Consider the following 22,680-nt stretch of genomic DNA (forward strand, 5'->3'; position numbering starts at 1 on the left):
ACCTTAATACCAGTAGTCAGCATTTTTGCTCTCTTTGCCAAATTGAAAATGAAAGGCTTTTAAAATATCCACACATGTGTGAATCATAGCATTAATCAAGTGTGCAAACTATGTGCAATATGGTTTAGATGAGAAGCTTTTGTATAATTTAAATTGCTATCCTTATCTTGTTAGTCTATATACTATGGTACTTACGGTATGCTTGTGGGTCTGTGTGTTTATGTGCAAGTGTTCGTGCGTGTGTATGTGTATTTTAACCCTGCTAGGTCATACAATGGGGTGGCAGGGTAGCCTAGTGGTTAGAGTGTTGGACTAGGTACCGGAAGGTTGCAAGTTCAAGCCCCCGTGCTGACAAGGTACAAATCTGTCGTTCTGCCCCTGAACAGGCAGTTAACCCACTGTTCCTAGGCCGTCATTGAAAATAAGAATTTGTTCTTAATTAACTGACTTGCCTAGTTAAATAAAGGTTAAAACATTTTTTTTGCTCAAAAACCCATACTTATTTTTCCCACCACAAGATTTAAAACTGGAGAGGCTGTTCTTTCTGTGTGTATTCCTGTACTGTCTTCCCCATTGCCCACCCCCCTTTCCCACCCATGTGACCCTGCCCCCTTCCCCCCAGGCCTCATCCCAAACCCCACCCAAACTACCCTGTCACCCCAACCCAAGCTACCCTGCCCCCCCTTCCCCCCAGTCCTCACTCCGACCCCCAGCCCAGCTACCCTGCCCCCCCTTCCCTCCAGTCCTCACCCCGCCCCCCAGCCAAGCTACCCTGCCCCCCCTCCCTCTTCCTTTCCCTCCAGTCCTCACACCGACCAACCAGTCCTTCAGGTGTAAATGACGAGACGAGATTCAGGTTGTCAACCTGAGTGTTTATTGTTGTTGTTGTTGTTGTTGTTGTTGTGTGGTACCTGCGTTTTTCTGAATGGATGTTATATTAACCCATCCGTTGGTGGTTGCATAGGTCTTCACTGTCTATGGACTTGACTGTCTATGGACTTGACTGTCTATGGACTTGACTGTCCACTCAGGGATGGAACAATTCAGTACATCACAAAAACCATGCAGAAATAGTGAAAGGCACGATCACCATAGATATCAGATACACCAATCTTTTTTATATGTCTATAAATAGTTGTTTTGACGGGGGAGGGGTGTACCCATCCGAGATGGTACGTGGGTGAACCCCAAAGTATCTTAAAGCTGCCATCATTTTAGGGCGCAAAGCAGAACAAAAATAATCCACACACAATCAACCCCCTTTCTTTTAAAACATTAACATACCAGGTGAACAACTGTTCTAATAACTAAACGGGGAAAAATACAAGCATATTTTTTTTTGTTGATACATTTCATTTCAGATTTTTTTTCAATCTATCTGCTTACTCCATCCTCTGTCACATCCCCTCTTTCTTCCTCCCTCCCTCCCCCACAACTCTCACATCACACTAGACACACGTGCACCTGGTGGCCCCGCCCTCTCTCTGTGATTGGCGGGTTGCCACCCTAAACTCACACCTTTCATTAGTCCCACACTACATACTCAGAAAACAACAACTTGGAGATAACATGGACGTAAAGGTGAGAGGGTGATGGAAAGAAGGAAAAGAACAACAAGAAAAAGAGAAAAACAGTCTCGCAGTGAGGACCAACAAGGCCTTGTTAGAGGTGGTGAGTTACACACACACACACACACACACACAGCTATGGTCTCATGTATAGGCCCCCTCCCCTCTCTCTTTGTAAAATGTCTTCATCATGTGAGTAAGAAGTGTGACCACAGAGATACTGTAGTATAAGGTTCAGAAAACCCTAGGGGTTAAAGAAGTATGGAGACCAGATGTGTGTGTATCTGTGTGTGTGAGTGAGTCGTTACTGCAATCCACACACTGCATCATTCATAGGATCAAACAGAGTTACATACAGTCATCATTTAAAACATCAACAGAAAATAAATATACATAATATTAATAATTATATCATATTAGTAGATCATTCAAATAAAATATAGTAATTTACAAGATAGTTGGCGATACGTTGAGTGGAAAATGGTGGTTTGTGATTGAAGGGACAAATAAATGTTTCTAGTTCAGAACATTCTAAACAATAAGAACAATTTCTCACCTCACTCTCACTGTATCTAGAGAACAATTCCACTGCTCCCACAAATACATCTTTATACTTTGAAATATGGGTTGTGTTATGATGACGCCAGCATGAAATGATCCTGTGTCGTTACAAGTTATTACACTTTTATCCCCCTAGAGGGCAGTGTCTAATTGGAACGTTAACACATCTAACCCAAAAGCTCCAATAGGGTACATCTCAATTGGTCACATCTCAGTGTAGTTTAAGGAAAGGATAAGTGGATAGGATGCCACTTTAGATTATTGAGATGCATCCTTACTGTCCTATTCAGGAAAGAGGCAGGGACAGTCTTGTCCTCAGTCAAGATGGTAGCTACTTTAAGGACTCTAATCCTGAGTCGCTTTGACACCTAACGGCAAGGAGCATTACAACCTGTATTCTAATATGTACAAGAAAAATAATTGATCATTATTTGTCTTTTGAAGTATTTTTTTGAACACACATCCTCTCACACTCTCACAGACCTTTGATGGTTTGATACAAAACAAAAAGAAAAAGTAAACATCCCAAAGGAGAATAAAAGACATCACACAGCTAAAACTCACCAAAATGTATGACAGTGCAAACTTACATCCATGTCTCAAATCATTTACAAACTTTAGTATATCGTCATATACACTTCAGCACCATAGTTTACTATTGTAGTTGAATACATCTCTGTAAGCTAGATCTTAAGGTGGGGGACACTGTTACGGCTGGATGTGCTATTAGGAGGCCAGGGAGTGGGTGTAGAACTAATTCTCTGTCCTTGAGCTAGTCTTTACTAGCAACTCTGAGCAGTATCAGCCCGGTGGACATCGTGTGTGTGTGTGTGTTCACCCCGAGTCTCCTACCATGATTACCCTGTTGTCACTGAATGACGTGAAGTGAAAAGGGATTGGTCGATGTTATCTATTTCCCTGTTTGTCTTTTCATGGGTAAGGTTGTCACTTGATTAATATTTAGTTAGGGGGGAGGTGTCTTAATGCAGAAGCATCACAGCACAACAACATCAGTTGGAGCCCAATGTGTGTGCTGAGCAAATGCATATAGATTTTTTCTCTTTTTTTTTTTGACTATTCTCCTCAAAGTGTGAATCTTTCACAGTCATTCTGTCAAACTAGGCCAAGTTTTTAGGTTGTCAGCTATTTGGATGAAACGATGTGCTCTCATTATGGGGCTGCAGGGAACAGGCTTTTCCTGTCACAGACATCATTCAGAGAGCATTGGTTAGGCCTACCTTCTCCATAACTTTAATAACAGTAGCAGACAAACAAACAAACCAAAATAAAATAAAGAGTTGCCATCTATACCGCCTTGCACCTACTTTAGCCTGTCATACCTTGTAACCTACAGGCAACCCTTGGCTAGTTTCCCTACATATATCATTATGGTACGTCCCAACAAAGTAATTTGCACAGGACATACACAGTTTACTATGCACAGTCATTGAAGCTAGCTATACTAGACTTCTTATGACCAGACATCTCTGAATTACTTTCCTGATCGTGTTGTAGTTGTTGAACAAAAACGTTTAGGAAATTAGGGAATCAGTTTCCTGCTTTGCAAGTCTGCCTGACTTGAGATAAGAGTGCCTGTTTGTTTCTGCAGTGGCAAACTTGTCTTAGTCACAGATGGTAAGCCAAATATGTAAAAGTAGCCAGTTAGGCATTCTAAAAATTAACTATTGGTTGCCCAGAAAGCTACACTACACAGTCAACTACATCTACTCTGGTTCCTCTGTCATCCTATCTAAACTCTCCAATTCGTCGTTTTTGACTTCTTTTTACTCTTTAGTCTGTTTTCGTCTTCCTCTCTTTCCTCTACCTGCTTCCATCCCTCACATTGGGACAAGAGGACAAACACCTCTTCTGGTTTTTCTCCTCTCTCACTGTAATGTACACGGTATACTCTTCCTTTTTGCGAACAGATTTTTTTATTAAAAAATGTTTTGTACCTCAAACACGGCAAATAAAGGACAAGATGAGGTGTTTTTCCTGTGGGAAGCCTTTCCCTGTCTTCATTTATAACAAGTATAGCTACGTACATACTCAACGGATAACATGATTACATGTCCACAGGTGTGCTATCTAATAAAGATTCCCTATAAAAGCTTGTTCCCGCAGAAAGAGAGTGAGCATCTTTCATTTCTCCTCCTTTGCCTGCCTGTCCCCCAACCTGATTAAAAGCATTAGGACGGCTGCAAAGGAGAGAGGGCCATGTATTCCAGGACAGTAAATGGGTGGACTTCCACTAGGAAGAGACAGAGGAGATGAGTGTTTCAACTGAAATGGAGAGAGTAGATGGAACTTTTTATAGTTTTACACACATATTAGTTGCTAAGTAATATTTTTTTGCAAGTTTTTCAAAAATGTTTATATGTGACAGCTAACAACAATAGACTTAAGTTATTAGAGGGCTTGGTTGGGGTTTAGGGCCTAACATGGCACAGTAGCCTACGTAAATCAATTAGTGAGTGTGTGTGTGTGTGTGTGTGTGTGTGTGTGTGTGTGTGTGTGTGTGTGTGTGTGTGTGTGTGTGTGTGTGTGTGTGTGGGAGAGTGATTTAGTGAAAGAGAGAATGTCTATGTGCTGCGTGTGCATGTGTAAATGATGCGTGTACGTTGTGTGCATGTGTATTTACATATTTGTCTACATGAGTATATATGTGTGTGTGTCCATATAAATCTACCTGTATGTATGTAAGGGGGAGTATAACCACTAATGCCCTCAGAGTAAATGGCTCCCCCTGGGAGCTCAGTGGCAGATGTTACGCTGGCAGGGCTGGTGCAGGTAGGTGTTTCTAGCGTGGGCTGCGTGACGGGGAACCTGCTCCCTAGTGCGGTTCTGGCGCTGGATGCGGTTGCGTCCAAGGTGGCGCCTCTCAGTGCGGGCCTTGCCCCTCTGAACCCTGGCCACCTGGGTCACCTTGGCCAGGGTACCAGCCTGGGCAGCGGCTCCTCGGGTCACCCTGGTGGGCATGGTATTATGGACGGCAGAGGTAGCGGCTGGTTCTGCCACCCTGCTGGAGGAGGGGAGGAATAGGAGGAAGTGGGGGTATAGAACATTAGTCAAGCAGTTATGTAGCTCTCTCATAGAACTGTGGCTATGTGCCAGATCTATTACATGGTGACAAAGATATAATAAGGTGTTGGTCGGTCGGTCCTCACCTCATGCTGCCTGTCAGGCTGGTGATGCTCTCCTCCCCGACGATGGACAGGTTGCCGTTGGAGATCATGGACAGGTTGCTAGGGGAGACGTAGACGGACATGCTGGGGTGTTCTATAAGCAGATCCTCCATGGGGCTGGTCTCGGCCGTGGCTCCCTCTGCAGTGAAACAGGGGGGAGGGGTAACGAACCAGCTCTCGTCCATGCAGCCTCTCTCTGACCCACTACTGCCAGGGGACACAGATGGGGTGGAGAGCCTGGCCCGCCTTTTTAGGGATATGGGCGTAACGATGCCCGTGGCTAACGGGCTAGCAGAAGGGAGAGTGGAGAGGGGGTCTGATGGCGCCACTGTTGCCGCTCGTGAACAAGCTTTGTGTGTTCTGCGGCGATTCTGATATTGGGGGGGAGGGGTTGGAGATGGGACGGGGCACTCAGTTCTGGTGGGTGTGTCTGGGTGATTTGATTGGTTGTTTTGTGCTTGCGCCTGTGCTATCGATGGCGCCTCTATCCCTCCCTCTACTAGCATCGCACAATCAGCTTCCCCTGAGAACAGAGTAAAGGTGGGACCATGGAGGAGTTGGCCAATTGAGGTAGGGTGTATGTTTAGGGTGGTGTAGGTTAGGGGGAAAGGTGAAGGCAAAGAGGAAGAAGCCATGCAGGTTGTGGGGTCATTAAAAGGGGAGCACATGCACACACACACACGCACGCACGCACACACACACACGCACACACACACACACACGCACACACACACACACACCAGTGTGAGAAATGTCAGGATATTTAAATAAAATTGGAGAGAGGGGAGAAGAAAGGGTAAAGAAACACAAAACATAAAAATAGGAATAATATAATTAGTTACTTCGACCCTCTAACCGCTTGGTCATGTCAGTGACAGTATTGTTGTACTGACTGTTTTGTGATGTGTTTCATTGGGGCTTATATATTTAGTTTGAGATGTGGCCTCTAAACTATTCAGGTTCCCTTTTATGGAGATTTTAAACAATATATTAGCCCCCACACCCCCATCACTATATGGCCACACTAGAGAGGACTGAAGTGCTGACCACAAATCACCAAAACCTTTGACCTTAGAAAACGAACAGCTGATGTACATGCTCAACAGTACCGTCAATATCCTCACTTCTGTCCATTCTGGTATGGCCATATAGTGACTACCATTTCCCTCTCCACTTCCAACCCCTTCCAACTATCCCTAAGGGAGGACTTACCGGGCAGGTTGACCAGCATCCATCCTTCCTCATCAGCGTCGGTCACACAGGGGTTGGGCCCCTTGATCTCTGCGGCCACCTCCTCCACCTCTCCGAAGAACAGGCTGCTCAGAGCTTGGAACATGGCTAGGCCGGTTGGTCGGGTACACGTCAATGGGTAAAAAGTCAAGGGTCAGGGATCGCGGAAGTCAGGTTCTGTGTATAGTTGTAGTTCTCAAGGTATAGCTAGCTGCCTTTGTGTGTGTTTGCTACTTATTAAGTATTTTTGTTTCTCTTATTTAGTTAGTTATTTCGCTTTTCGCTTTGTCAAACAGTTGCCAGGTCAGGAAAGTGAGCACGGTTTTCTTGGCCTCTCTTTGCTTCAACCCTTTTCTTGTCTTGATCTCGTAGGTTGATTTTCTTACAGGACTCGACAGGCTTCCTTAGTGCAAATGTAAGGTTTTACTTGGTATCGCTGCAAAGGCCTGTGGGGAGACAAAAGAAAGACAGGAGAGACTATTAATAACAGCAAGAAAATATTTAGATTACAAATCCAAAGATAATGGGAACAAGTGGAGAGGAACATTAGAAAGCAGCGTTGCGAATCCCAAAGTAGTAAAAAGCGAGATGAAGGAGATACACGATATGGCCAAAAATGGTGGACTTGACTATTTCAGCAACAGCTGTTGCTGACAGGTGTATACAATTGAGCACACCGCCATGCAATCTCCATAGACAAACACTGGCAGTAGAATGGCCCCTACTGAAGAGCTCAGTGACTTTCAACGTGGCATCTTTCTAAGTCAGTTTGTCAAATTTCTGCCCTGTTAGAGCTGCCCCCGTCAACTGTAAGTGCTGTTATTGTGAAGTGGAAATGTCTAGGAGCAACAACAGTTCAGCCGTGAAGTGGTAGGCCACACAAGCTCACAGAACGGAACCGCTGAGTGCTGAAGCGCGTAGTGCGTAAAAATCGTCTGTTCTCGGTTGCAACACTCACTACTGAGTTCCAAACTGCCTCTGGAAGCAACGTCAGCACAATAACTGTTCGTCGGGAGCATCAGAAATGGGTTTCCATGGCCAAGCAGCATCACACACGCCTAAGATCACCATGCGCAATGCCAAGCATTGGATGGAGTGGTGCAAAGCTTGCCTCTATTGGACTCTGGACTATGGAACAGTGGAGTGATGAATCACTTTTCACCGTCTGGCAGTCCGACGGACAAATCTGGGTTTGGCGGATGCCAGGAAAACACTACCTGTCCGAATGCATAGTGCCCACTGTAAAGTTTGGTGGAGGAGGAATAATGGTCTGGGGCTGTTTTTCTTGGTACAGGTTAGGGCTCTTAGTTCCAGTGAAGGGAAATCTTAACACTACAGCATTCAATGACATTCTAGACGATTCTGTGCTTCCAATTTTGTGGCAACAGTTTGGGGAGGGCCCCTTCCTGTTTCAGCATGACAATGGCCTCATGTACAAAGCGAGGTCCAAACAGAAATAGTTTGTCAAGATCGGTGTGGAAGAACTTGACTGGCCTGCACAGACTCCTGACCTCAACCCCATCAAACACCTTTTGAATGAATTGGAATGCCAACTGCGAGCAAGGCCTAATCGCCTAACATCAGTGCTCAACCTCACTAATGTTCTTGTGGTTGAATGAAAGCATGTCCTTGCAGCAATGTTCCAACATCTAGTGGAAAGCCTTCCCAGAAGAGGAGAAGCTGTTGTAGCAGCATTGTTCCAACATCTAGTGGAAAGCCTTCCCAGAAGAGTGGAGGCTGTTGTAGCAGCAAAGGGGGGACCAACTCCATATTAATACCCATGATTTTGGAATGAGATGTTCGACGAGCAGGTTTCCACATACTTTTGGCCATGAAGTGTATGTGGCGAAATCACGTGAGCAGAACTGAACAAAAAGAGCCTTTCTGTTCCAGGGCTACTTTAATCATGTTGGTCAAGGAACCATTTATGAGGAGAAGATTAGAAAGTGTGATAGGTTGGCTGCATCTCAACAGTCTCACGTGTTTTCCTCACCTCATCCTCATCTCCTTCCCTTCACCCGCACTCATCTGAAAGAAATTGACCAGTAAACTGAAAGCAAATGCACAGTAGGCATCCACTTATAATGCTTTCACCTGTTCTGTGTCCTCAGATCAGTGCATATGAAGGGAAGGAGATGAGGAGAGGAAGGCACTAGAGTATTGAGATGCAGTTATCTCTGTCTACTTCTGAGGTAGACAGAGGGAGAAGGTTTGTCTGGGTCATACTGGCTGACTGGAGACAGTAACCGTTTTAGGGTTCTGTTTCAGCTGGTCAATTTGTCTTTAATCTACTAGCAAATTATGCAGTAACAACAGTGCGCACATTGTGGTGCTTACTGTATTTCAAAGAATTCAACTAAAGTTGGAAAATGTGGCGCTATTGGGTAATTGTAATGTAATTCCGAAATGAATAACAAGTAAATAGCTTAATAAGCGCAACAAATCGTAAACAATCACAATAGTCTTTTCTCAATAGGATTATAAAATGTATGCATGCAGTTAGAATCTGTCAGACACTCAGACACAAATGCAAACAGATAAATTGCTTCTTTCAGATGAGTTCTTTGAATTGGGTTGTAATGAAGGAAATTTGATTAAGGGAAGGGAAGCTATTGCAGACTAAGGAGACGCAGCCAGGCTGTTCCTGAGGAACAATGGCGTTACACCCTCCCCCCTGTGCTACTGCTATAGTGAACAACAGAATGGGTTTAGGCCTGATGGACTACCGAGAGAAGACACGAGGGACCCGATTCCGATTAAGGAAAAGTACGCCTTTCTTTCTTACACACTTCTCAGTAGTTGGTTTTCAGACTTACCTTATGAAGGTGCATATAACGGTGCTTCCATTGCGCGCGTTGAATACATGTAATTAAGCGCGCCTGTCGTTGTGATTCTGGGTGGCCAGATTACTAGCAAGAATGACAACAAACTGCCATGTGGAGAATCGCAAATGGCTCGTTTCAGCTTGTTTAATCTTGTTATTGATTGCTAGCTAGCTAGCCAACAACTTCAACGATATATTTGAGAGACAACAAGTGGTCATTGTGCAAATGTATTTATGTTTTCAATAAACATTGGAGAATAAATACAGTTTACATGTTGTCAACAATCTAAGCCAACCTCATCTGCTTTGCCCGATGGTTGTGAGCGGGTGGTTTTTGTTGCTAAACAACCAACCCAGCTGTCCATCTTCGTCTCCATTTCAGCACCAACTGGTAGATTTAAAAATACTCTGATCTTGTAGATTATTTTGGCACATTTTAGGGTTAGGAAAGTATGCATGAATCATTAAAAAAAAGGCAGGTTTGGAGAGCCTTTACGCACAAAAAAATACAGGGGTTTGATTCATCCTGAAAATTGTCACATTCAAGTTCAAACCATGAAATGTTGGAATGTGGAAAAAAGTGTACAATCGGTGTTGAAAAGAGTCTATAAATCTACCCCAATTCTCACTAATCATGAAACTGTATGACAACGGTCCAGTCGTCGTGAACCGTGCGCAAGGCTCTAGGTTTAACCTGCTATGTGTGGTCTGAGTTCCATAATGATTAGAATAGGCTACATATTGAACGTTAGCCTAATATGATCCACTAATGCTAGCGACCCTCGGGAACAACTTGCACGGATGTGACAGAGGAATGAACGGTAAACGGAACGGAATGGTACAACATGTAAGAAAACGAACAGTGCAAGTGACAGTTATAAATGTATGTGGGTATTACTGATGGTGGCTCCAATAGTGGCTAATATTTTACATGATACAAATGGTAAAATAAAGCTAAGAAAAGCCCGGCCATAGGCTATAATTAAAACATTATAAAGTGCATACATACAGTTGAAGTCGGAAGTTTACATGCACCTTAGCCAAATTCATTCATTTAATCCTAATACAAATTATCTCTCTTAGGTCAGTTAGGATCACCACTTTATTTTAAGAATGTGAAATATCAGAATAATAGTAGAGATAATTATTTATTTCAGCTTTTATTTATTTCATCACATTCCCAGTGGGTCAGAAGTGTACACACTCAATTAGTATTTGGTAGCATTGCCTTTAAATTGTTTAACTTGGGTCAAACGTTTCGAGTAGCCTTCCACAAGCTTCCCACAATCAGTTGGGTGAATTTTGGCCCATTCCTCCTGACAGAGGTGGTGTAACGGAGTCAGGTTTGTAGGCCTCCTTGCTCGCACACGCTTTTTCAGTTCTGCCCACAAATCTTCTATAGGATTGAGGTCAGGGCTTTGTGTTGGCCACTCCAATACCTTGACTTTTGTCCTTAAGTCATTTTGTAACAACTTTGGAAGTATGCTTGGGTCATTGTTCATTTGGAAGGCTAATTTGCAACCAAGCTTTAACTGATGTCTTGAGATGTTTCTTCAATATATCCACATAATTTTCCTTTCCTCGTGACGCCATCTATTTTGAGAAGTGCACCAGTCCCTCCTGCAGCAAAGCACCCCCACAACATGATGCTGCCACCCCCATGCTTCACGGTTGGGAGGGTGTTTTTCGGCTTGCAAGCCTCCCCCTTTTTCCTCCAAACATAACGATGGTCATTATGGCCAAACAGTTCTATTTTCCTTTCATCAGACCAGAGGACATTTCTCAAAACAATACGATCTTTGTCCCCATATGCAGTTCCAAACCGTAGTTTGGATTTTTTATGGCGGTTTTGGAGCAGTGGCTTCTTCCTTGCAGAGCGGACTTTCAGGTTATGTTGATATAGAACTTGTTTTACTGTGGATATATGTACTTCTGTACCCGTTTCCTCCAGCATCTTCACAAGGTCCTTTGCTGTTGTTCTGGGATTGATTTGCACTTTTCGCACCAAAGTACGTTCATCTCTAGGAGACAGAACGCATCTCCTTCCTGAGCGTTATGACGGATATGTGGTCCCATGGTGTTTATACTTGCTTACTATTGTTTGTACAGATGAACGTGGTACCTTCAGGCGTTTGGAAAATGCTCCCAAGGATGAACCAGATTTGTGGAGGTCTACAACTTTTTTCTGAGATCTTGGCTAATTTCTTTTGATTTTCCCATGATGTCAAGCAAAGCGGCACTGAGTTTGAAGGTAGGCCTTGAAATACATCCACAGGTACACCTCCAATTGACTCAAATTATGTCAATAAGCCTATCAGAAGCTTCTAAAGCCATGACATAATTTTCTGGAATTTTCCAAGCTGTTTAAAGGCACAGTCAGCTTTGTGTATGTAAACTTCTGAGCCACTGGAAATGTGATACAATTAATTATAAGTGAAATAATCTGTCTCTAAACAATTGTTGGAAAAATTACTTGTGTCATGCACAAAGTAGATGTCCTAACCAACTTGCCAAAACTATAATTTGTTAACAAGAAATTTGTGGAGTGGTTGAAAAATTAGTTTTAATGACTCCAACCTAAGTGTATGTAAACCTCCAACTTCAACTGTAAATTCGTTAGGTTCAGCCCTACATAAGCCTAGATTCATCCCTACAGAAGCCTAGGTTCAGCCGTAAAGAAGCCTAGGTTCAGCCCTACAGAAGCCTATAGCTTGGGTGTCCAACTTTCATCCATGCAAATTATGAGGGCACACAATTGAAATTCAGAACGATGGCACAGCTATTTATCAAATCACACAAAAAAAGGTCACATGCGTCGAACAGGTGTAGACCTTACCGTAAAATGCTTACTTACAAGCCCTTAACCAACAATGTTGTTTTAAAAATGTAGAGTAAAAAAAATATTTACTAAATACACTATAGTAAAAAATGTAAAAGTTACACAGTAAAATAACAATAACGAGGCTATATACAGGAGCGTACCGATACCGAGTCAATGTGTGAGGATACAGGTTAGTCGAGGTAATTTGTACATGTAGGTAGGGGTAATGTGACTATGCATAGATAATAAACAGCGAGTAGCAGCAGTGTCAAAACAAAGGGGGGGAGGGGGCATTTGATTAATTGTTCAGCAGTCTTAAGGCTTGGGGGTAGAAGCAGTTAAGGAGCCTTTTGGACCTAGACTTGGCGCTTCGGTACCGCTTGCCGTAGAGAGCAGGCTATGAGTTGGGTGACTGGAGTCTTTGACAATGTTTTGGGCCTTCCTCTGACACCGCCTGGTATAAAGGTCCTGGATGGCAGGAAGCTTGGCCCCAGTGATGTACTGGGCCGTACGCACTACCCTCTGTTGCGCCTTACGGTCGGATGCCGAGCAGTTGTCATACCAGGCAATGATGCAACCAGTCATGCTCTCAATGGTTCAGCTGTAAAACTGTTTGAGGATCTGGGGACCCATGCCTATTCTTTTCAATCTCCTGAGGGGGAAAGGCATTTTCGTGCCCTCTTCAAGGCTGTCTTGGTGTGTTTGTAACCTATTTCACTGTGGGAAAGGGGCAGTAAGACATGTCATGTTGACATGCTTTTCAGTTAGCTTCCATATCATTGGTTTCACATTCGTCTCCAGGGATCATAAGTAAAAATCACTTAAAACAATTGATGTGTGTATTTACAATCCCCTTCTCCAAACGGATTATGCATTTACCTAGCTCTTATCCATTCAGAAATTACAGTGCATGGAGAATGCTGTTATTTCTATATGAAAAAATAAAGTACACGTTTTTTCCACCTGGAACCGGCAGGTTCACTAGACCCATGCTTATGTTCAAGGTCAGAATACGCATAGAGAGAAAAGTTCAATTTACGCACGCTTAACTCGGGTCGTAATCAGGGCCTGGAGTCTAGGGGGAAGGAGTAACACAAAGACAGTAAAAAAATAACAAATACAGTACAATATAATGTACAAAAAGTTTAGACACTTCATAGGTCATCTGGGGATCGAACCTACATCCCTGATATTGCAAGCCTCATACTCTAACCAACTGAGCCACTGGAGCCTGCACTTTTCTGTCCCTGTATTTAACCATGGAGGGAGATATTGGATATCAGAGAGACATATCATTCCTGCAGAGGCTACTGGACGGTATGACGGAACACCGACCTCTCTGATCTGACAGGGTGTACTTTCTAAAATTAGATAATATGGGGGGAGGAGGAGGGGGGGTTATAAAGAGGAAGGAGGAAGAGAGACAAATGAAAAGTGAGAGAGATTAATGTAAGGGGAGAAGAGGAAAGGAGAGAGGTGTAGGAGAGGAATAGAAAGAGATAGCAATTAGGCTACAGGTATGGATAAAAACAGAGGAGGTAGAGAGAGGGAGAAAGGTGTACAATGAGGTGAGGGAGATAAATGAAAGGAGAGGGACATATGTTACGCATGGGTGGAAAGCGACACTTCCTGCTTATTTGGACGGTTGCCATGGTGACACGGACACCAGGAGCCGACAGGAGGACACAGGAGTCTCACGCTAAGAAGAGAAACACACACACACCGAAATGATCACATTTACTAGACATTTTGTCAGAAACGATCCTGTCAGGAAAGCAGCCAAGAAGAAAGTAATGATGCCTTTCTCAAAACAGGGATGTAAACAGATGTCAATTCAAAGTCTATGGTTCAATGTCATTTTAATAAAATGACATGGAAACAACGTTGATTCAACCAGTGTGATGTGCTTGTAGAGAGGATAAAACAAAGCCTTATTCTATTTCAATAAAAACCTACTGCTAAGAAAGTTCATTCTGACTTCTAGCTTCTGTCTTATCATTGCATTATACAGTTTTGTAATGGTTTATCTGTGGCTGCATATGTTTATAAGGCAAATATAAAACGTCATAAGAAGGCTCGTAAAATAAAGAGATAGGCTACCAATGAAATGAATGTTGATGGTTTAGGTGGAGATGTGAGAGATGTTGCAGAGGACATAGAGGAGTCTGTTGATCAGCTCCCTTCTTGACAGTTTTTCATGCATTCCTTAAGGCTTACTGAAGTCACAGGATGATGCGAGATAAAACATTTATTTAAAAAATGTATTTACGTGAGTTTACCCACTTTGAATCTTTCTAAGAATATTAAACTGTCCCAGGGCCACTTTTTTATGAGTTCCCAAGTCATAAACACACACAAACACACTTCCTTTGAAGGCACTGTGTGAAGCACCATTCAGTCTCCTTGATAAGCAAATGCTATCAGTCAGCTGTGATGCTAATTCAGTATTATCTGCCTGGTGTATAAATATACCATTCTGTCTACTGGGACAGACAGACGACACCAGGGATAAGAACAGCACTGGAACATATTGGAAACATCATTAAACAGCCAGCAGTGGTCTCTCATGCCTCAGGTGGTCCATATAAGGACTGATGTTTGGGGAAAACAGGAAAAAAATACATTGGAAATGTATCCTAGGAAAATGTCGAGAGATTTCCCATATTTTTGCCCTGTATAAACTAAGGGGGAAATATGATAGACCAACACAAGACATTTATCTTCTGGATGACATCACAATGTTTACTGTACCTGTTAAATTATTACTTGTGGTTATAAAGATTCCATTGTGACAGCACTGGTGACTGGTTTAATTCATTCTAAAAGGAAACATAACCTTACAGTAAATGGTGTAGAATGGCGATTGAACCCACGTGCAAAAATGTGTTATTCAAAACTAATGGCATATGGTATGGTAATTACAGCCCTGCCAGGTGAGTTAATCATTTATTCTACATAGCCAAAATGTTCAAATGTCTTTTTACTGTTGTTTTATTTATTTACTTACCTACACACACACACACACATACTCCCCCCCCCCCCCCCCCCCCCCCCCTTCTCTGCACTATTGGTTAGAGCCTGTAAGTAAGCATTTCACTGTAAGGTCTGTTGTATTCGGCGCACGTGACAAATAAATGATTTGATATAATAATACGTGTTAAATCAGTGTACAAATGCATATTACTTTTATGCTTTTTGTGTTTTTCACCCCGATCCACTGGTTATAAACCAGTATAAGCTCAGGGCAAATAGGTAAAGACCAGATATAGACAATTATATATTTCATTTTTTCTTCCTAATTCTACAAAACAAAAGCGCTCTGTTATTCCCAGATGCGCTCATAATTTCTCTGCTCATGGCAGTCAGAAGGCCGTTTAAACAGAGGGAGGAGCTGAGGGAGATGGGCGTGGCTTCGCGAAAACAACATAAATACCTCCTATGCGCTTGCATGACGAAGGACTCTTACGTCACTAATGCTGCTGGTTCAGCCGACTTCAGTCGAGGAAAAGGAAAAAAGAACAGCGGGCGAATAGAAAAGGAACAATTCTGGTGCCGTCAAATAATTATTTATGTATTTTAAACTGCAATTGTTCGGATGCAAAAGAAAGAATAACCCCCAAGCATTGTTAATAAATAAAGGAATGATTCAACATCCTTAACTGCTTTGTTTCGAGTTAAACAACCACATTGACAGATGCCGATGAGAGAGAGAGAAAAAGAAAGAAAAACATTTGTTTTAGTCTTTTATGGGTCCGACAGCAAGCAGTGCACATTTGATTTAAAGCCAGATATAAATTAATTTGGATGACAAAAACCTTCGCAATGTCACCGACGACGAGAAAAATAGGGCCCAGAATAAGTCATTGTCGATAGCGGTCAGGTTAAACATGAATTATCCGTGTAAGCTCCGAGTCTGTGACACGGCTATGGATATAGCTGAAGGGTCATGGCAATGACAGATAGGCTCACCAGTATAGGACTGATGCGAAGGAATCAATTATAATATCGAGGTCGTTCAAAATCCATACATAGGCCTACATAAGCACTGAGGAAGAGAGAAAGGCACAATTCAAAAATACCCCCCATCGTCTTAATTCGACACAACACCCCAGCGTTTGGTGAAAAACAAGGACAGGTTTTATGTAAACATCATTTTCATATTCTGAGAGATCATAAACCGGACGTCGAGGTTTCCGTAAAAGCATCCATTTATGGAAGCCATCAAAACGTCCATGACCTATAAACGGATGTCTAGGATGCATAACAGTCGATAATTAATTTCATGCAGAACTAATGTATTTTCCTCGGTGACAGCCACTACTACAATGGATTAATTCCGTCGTAATGTAGATTGTTTTGTTTCAGAATGATTTTGTTTATAACACAACCTAATTCGCCTTTTCTTCATCTGCTGTTATGAGATAGGCTATGCATCATCAGAGATATACAGGCGTCAGTGGCAGGGGTAGCCTGATACCCTGCAAGCTTACACAGTTTGCCTTTCAGAAAGCACAAAAAACAACAGCAAAGTAGATTTAATAGCTTACCTGTATTAGCAATATATTTCAAATTGTAAACGTGATGATCTCACACAAAGTAGAAACGACAATAATTCTTAAAGCATAGCTTTAGGTTGCCTTTTAAGTGAGGTAGTTAAAACACCATAATACAAAATAAAAAAAAAGGCTTTCTTCGTAGAAGAAGGGGCTTCGTGTAAAACTTGAATTTACACTTGATGTTCAGAGTATAACATCTGCAGTTTTTTCCCTCTTGCTCGATTTTTTTCCCCTGCAGAATTTCCCTCTGTTATTGCTTCCTCCAGCTGATCCTCGGATCAGAATGCAGAACGTACAAAACAGCTGATTGTGATATCACAATACTTCCAGTGACGCCCATTTCCACGCCCTCAAGAACCGACGGCCAATCGGAATATTACACAAGATCCAAGCCGGGCCTCTTGGTAACACAGTGGGGGTTGGGCATGGTTTTTGGGTAGTCCGACTCAAAGCTGTCAACATGCTCTGGCGGAGTAGAATAAAGTTGCCCTTAGAAGCTGATCTAAGGTCAGTGTTTTGTTTCCCCTCCAACTGTTTACGACTGGTAGCGCCCGTGGCAGGGAGGAGAAACTGGTCCTAGAACTATGAATGGCCTATAGAGTGACTGTGTGTAAGGATGGGTGAGACCAATAATGTGATGAAAGCTGTTTGACAACATAACAGGAAATCCACTGTCATCATTACTAATTACTAAGAGATAGCAGGACAAATCAAATATCTTTCTGGTTATATAAAAAAAAATCGGAGAAAATTGTTTTGACTCTTCTTTTGCCCCCTGAAGATACCAACATTTTTGCATTTAAAACATTGAATTGCAACTAAATTCTTGATCAATCAATGTGTGAAAAATTCTTTACAGTCGGCCTAAATGTCGACCAGCAAGCTTCAGTCCAGCGATGAAACAGTTAAAACAAAATATAACCTTAACCCTAAAATAAAGTTTTCAATCTGCCTTCCTCTCTAGGCCTATATTAATTGAATAACACATGAATAAGGAATGTATGTTCACGAAATAAATGTTATATATGTGTAATGACACAACAGTAATAACTTGATTGTCCAGTGGTAATATTCCATCACATCATTAAGAGTACTGTCGCTTTAAATGTCATAGTTCCCCACTCTCCCCTCCCCCTCCCTATATTTTATTCATTCTTCCTTCAGTGGGAGTGGCTTTGAACGCCACTCGACCCAAACTGGCCAATCAAATGGGTTCAGTCTGAATGCAGCATTTGAGCAGCCAATGGGCAGTGAATGTTTTTGAAAGCCTCAGCTAGTGACTCCAGACTCAGTGATCTGTGCCAGGGACAAGTAATCTCTGTCAGCGCCCACTGCACTCCCCTCCTCTACCCTTGCTCCCACTCCTGACAAGTTATGCAAGCTGGTGACCATGGCCCTTGACTGAGTGTTTGTTTTATGTGCGTGTGTTTGCCTATGTACAGTATATGTTGTACCAGGCTTTAATTATGTGAACACTATGAGTGTGTTGAGTTTATACATTTGTGCTTAGCCTACATGTACAGTGCCTTCAGAAATTATTCAGACCCCTTGACTTTTTCCTAATTTTGTTACCCTACAACCTTATTCTAAATGTATGTTTTACCCTCTGCAATCTACACAAAATACTCCATAATGATAAAGCAAATTGTTTTTTAAATTTCTTTGCAAATGTATTAAAAATTAAAAACAGATATATAGTATTCAGACCCTTCGATATGAGACTCAAAATTGAGCTCAGGTGCATTCTGTTTCCATTGATCATCCTTAAGATGTTTCTACAACTTGATTGGAGTCCACCTGAGGTAAATTCAATTGATTGGACATGATTTGGAAAGGCACACACCTGTCTATATAAGGTCCCACAGTCGAAAGTGCATGTCAGAGCAAAAACCAAGCCATGAGGTCGAGGGAATGTCCGTAGAGCTCAGAGACAGGATTGTGTCGAGTCACAGATCTGAGGAAGGGTACCAAAACAATTCTGCAGCATTGAAGGTCTCCAAGAACACAAAGGCCTCCATCATACTTAAATGAAAGAAGTTTGGAACCACCAAGACTCTTCCTAGAGCTGGCAGCCTGGCCAAACTGAGCAATCGGGGGAGAAGGGCCTTGGTCAGAGAGGTGACAAAAAACCCGATGGTCACTCTGACAGAGCTCTAGAGTGCCTCTGTGGAGATGGGAGAACCTTTCAAAAGGACAACCATCTTTGCAGCTCTCCACCAATCAGGCCTTTATGGTAGAGTGGCCACTCCTCAGTAAAAGGCACATGACAGCTTGAAGTTTGCCAAAAGGCACCTAAAGAATCTCAGAACATGAGAAACAAGATTCTCTGGTCTGGTGAAACTAATAACTATTTGGCCTTAATGCCAATTGTCACGTCTGGAGGAAACCTGGCACCATCCCTACGGTGAAGCATGGTGGTGGCAGCAATATGCTGAGGGAGTGTTTTTCAGCGGCAGGGACTGGGAGACTAGTCAGGATCGAGGCAAAGATGATTGGAGCAAAGTGCACAGAGATCCTTGATGAAAACCAAGCTCTAGAGGACTCTGGACCTCAGACTGGGGCGAAGGTTCCCCTTCCAACAGGACAATGACCCTAAGCACACAGCCAAGACACTGCAGGTGTGGCTTCAGGGCAAGTCTTTGAATGTCCTAGAGTGGCCCAGCCAGAGCCGGACTCGAACACAATCAAACATCTCTGGAGAGACCTGAAAATAGCTGTGCAGCGACGCTTCCCATCCAACCTGACAGAGCTTGAGAAGATCTGCAGAGAAGAATGGGAGAAACTCCCTAAATACAGGTGCCAAGCTTGTAAAGCCATACCATCGGGGCTGTAACCACTGCCAAAGGTGCTTTTTATCAAAGCACTGAGTAAAGGGTCTGAATGCTTATGTAAATGTGATCTTTCAGTTATTTTATTTTTTTCTCTCCAAAAAATAATGTAAAAACCTGCTTTTGCTTTGTCATTATGGGGTATTGTGTGTAGATTGATGAGCGGGGAGAAAAAAACAACATTTTTAATACATTACAGCCTCATTCTAAAACGTAACAAAATGTGGAATAAGTCAAGGGGTCTGAATACTTTCCGAATGCACTGTAAATCAAATCAATCAGATATTATTTGTCCCATGCTTGGTAAACAACAGGTGTACACTAACACTGTTCGATTACAGGCTCAAAATGGCCAGAAACAAATAACTTTCTTCTGAAACTCATCAGTCTATTCTTGTTCTGAGAAATGAAGGCTATTCCATGCGAGAAATTGCCAAGAAACTGAAGATCTCGTACTACTCCCTTCACAGAACAGCGCAAACTGTCTCTAACCAGAATAGAAAGAGGAGTGTGAGGCCCCGGTTGCCCTTAGAAGCAAGAGGACAAGTACATTAGAGTGTCTAGTTTGAGAAACAGACACCTCACAAGTCCTCAACTGGCAGCTTCATTAAATAGTACCTGCAAAACACCAGTCTCAACGTCTACAGAGAGGAGGTGACTCCGGGATGCTGGCCTTCTAGGCAGACTTGCAAAGAAAAAGCCATATCTCAGACTGGCCAATAAAAAGAAAAGATTAAGATGGGCAAAAGAACTCAGACACTGGACAGATGAAATCTGCCTTGAAGGCCGGCATCCCGGAGTCACCTCTTCACCGGTGACGTTGAGGCTGGTGTTTTGCATACCATATGTGACTTCAACAGGTGTTTAATGATGTGTGCACTTGTCAGAGTCTTGAATGTCCAGTACATCTGTGCTAATGTACAGACCTATGTTTTGTGAAGAACTGAACTGTCTGTTTGTTTAAGCTATGTCTTGTGCTAGTTTTCCTGAATCTACACTTCAATGTGTGTATGCCCTGTGTGCTGTGTTTTGTTGCTTGTTGCAACATGGAGCGAAAGTTTGTTGTTATGTCAGGGAGGATGCCTTTCACAGATGACACCTAACACCATAACATTACCCTCCATATTGGAAGCAGGCCAAGGTTCCTGAGGGTCTGAAATCCTGTTCACACACACACACACACACTCAAACACACACACACACACACACACACACACACACACACACACACACACACACACACACACACACACACATACATACACACACATACACATACCTCACACAAACATCCACACAACCCCAATGGGTTTGGGCTTGCCAGTGTTGAGATACACTGTCTTATTGGCTTGCTGTGAGGACCAGAGGTCATATTTACCTGACCAAGAAATTAATACATTGAAGTTTGGACCACCAGGAACCTTTCAGAAAGGTTTTTTGGTTGCTATAGCAAAGGCTTAACAACAGGCCTACATGTTAGTGTTACTCAGTGCCCACAGGATTAGCCAGTATCTCTTACAGAATCTGAGACAAAGGTTTATTGTTAAGCATGGGTGTAATGGTCAGTAGTCAATCTGGTTTATGAGCAGATATTCACATTCTTCTAGATCAGACAGGACAGGTCAGACAGGACTCAATGTCCTCCACAGAGACTCTGAACTGAAGCACTATGATACAAATGTGAGTTAGTGTAGAGAGACATAGGGAGAGAGACAGAGACAGAGAGAGAGAGAGGGAGAGAGAGAGCGAGACCAAGAGAGTGAGAAAGAGAGAGAAAAAGCATGAGAGAGAGTGAGAGAGAGCGAGAAACTAAGCTGCACTTCCTAACCTCCTGCCAAATGTATGACCATATTAGAGACACATATTTCCCTCAGATTACACAGACCCACAAAGAATTCAAAAACAAACCCAATTTTGATAAACTCCCATATCTACTGGTTGAAATACCACAGTGTGCCATTACAGCAGCAAGATTTGTGACCTGCTGCCACTAGAAAAGGGCAACCAGTGAAGAACAAACACCATTGTAAATACAACCTGTTTATTCATTTTCCATTTTGTTTATGATCTATTTCACCTGTTTTGACAATGTAAATATATGTTTTCCATGCCAATAAAGCCCTTAAATTGAATTTAATTGAAATTGAGAAAGAGAGAGTGAGGGAGGGAGGGAGAGTGAGAGAGCGAGAGAGAGCAAAAGGTAGGTATTGAAATAGAGAGAGAGATAGTGAGAGAGAGCGAGGCAGAGAGAGTGAGGGAGAGAAAAACACTGACTAGTGTACGTACTGACCAGTGTGCATACTGAGTAGTGTACATACTGACCAGTGTGCATACTGAGTAGTGTACATACTGACTAGTGTGCATACTGTACTGTGAGTACAGACGTGGGCAGGGGAGACAGTGTGTGTGTGTGTGTGTGTTTTGAACACAGACCCAGATCAAAGCTAACAGAACAGGTTGTGTCAGTGTCCTGTAGGCTACATGCTCTCCAGTAAGCCTCGCTCTCTCTGACTGTACCACTGAAGGACGACAGGAGAGACCAGCCCCATGGTAATGTGAGCTTTAGTGGTCTAAACTGAAGGACGACAGGAGAGACCAGCCCCATGGCAATGTGAGCTTTAGTGGTCTAAACTGAAGGATGACAGGAGAGACCAGCCCCATGGTAATGTGAGCTTTAGTGGTCTAAACTGAAGGATGACAGGAGAGACCAGTCCCATGGCAATGTGAGCTTTAGTGGTCTAAACTGAAGGACGACAGGAGAGACCAGCCCCATGGCAATGTGAGCTTTAGTGGTCTAAACTGAAGGACGACAGGAGAGACCAGCCCCATGGCAATGTGAGCTTTAGTGGTCTAAACTGAAGGATGACAGGAGAGACCAGTCCCATGGCAATGTGAGCTTTAGTGGTCTAAACTGAAGGTCAACAGGAGAGACCAGTCCCATGGCAATGTGAGCTTTAGTGGTCTAAACTGAAGGACAACAGGAGAGACCAGCCCCATGGCAATGTGAGCTTTAGTGGTCTAAACTAAAGGCAAGATGATAAGGCTACAGGCCTGTACAGTTACCAAGTGCTAAGCAACACTCTTTCACAGGTATACAACGGCACGTA

General features: G+C 42.9%; 1 protein-coding gene across 8 annotated transcripts; it reads right to left on the reverse strand.

Moving 5' to 3' along the window:
* Window positions 1-851: 851 nt before the first annotated feature.
* Window positions 852-17,237, reverse strand: tp53inp2b (tumor protein p53 inducible nuclear protein 2b). 8 transcript variants are annotated; one of them, XM_021566932.3, is made up of 4 exons: window positions 16,737-17,237; window positions 6,527-6,990; window positions 5,297-5,453; window positions 852-5,151 (listed from the first exon to the last, which is right to left on the reverse strand). In XM_021566932.3, exons 2-4 carry the CDS (start codon window positions 6,648-6,650, stop codon window positions 4,884-4,886), a joined length of 549 nt encoding a protein of 182 aa, XP_021422607.1. In that variant the 5' UTR covers window positions 6,651-6,990; window positions 16,737-17,237; the 3' UTR covers window positions 852-4,883. The 8 variants fall into 8 exon arrangements, with proteins under 8 accessions (XP_021422607.1, XP_021422606.1, XP_021422604.1 ...); XM_021566931.3 differs by having other exon boundaries at window positions 852-5,148; window positions 5,297-5,837; window positions 16,737-17,062; XM_021566929.3 differs by having other exon boundaries at window positions 5,297-5,837; window positions 16,737-17,062.
* Between the last annotated feature and the right edge of the window lie 5,443 nt (window positions 17,238-22,680).

Source organism: Oncorhynchus mykiss, chromosome 16, assembly GCF_057628025.1.
Source record: "Oncorhynchus mykiss isolate SJ-2025 chromosome 16, ASM5762802v1, whole genome shotgun sequence".
Classification (NCBI taxonomy): domain Eukaryota; kingdom Metazoa; phylum Chordata; class Actinopteri; order Salmoniformes; family Salmonidae; genus Oncorhynchus; species Oncorhynchus mykiss.

What these genes read in the sequence shown, in the direction of transcription:
- tp53inp2b (XM_021566929.3), bottom strand. Translation starts at nt 6,650, where the DNA reads ATGTTCCAAGCTCTGAGCAGCCTGTTCTTCGGAGAGGTGGAGGAGGTG. An exon ending in GATGCTGGTCAACCTGCCCG is followed by an intron (nt 5,838 to 6,526) that starts GTAAGTCCTCCC and finishes CTCTGTTCTCAG; the next exon opens with GGGAAGCTGATTGTGCGATG. An exon ending in AGCCTGACAGGCAGCATGAG is followed by an intron (nt 5,152 to 5,296) that starts GTGAGGACCGAC and finishes CCCCTCCTCCAG; the next exon opens with CAGGGTGGCAGAACCAGCCG.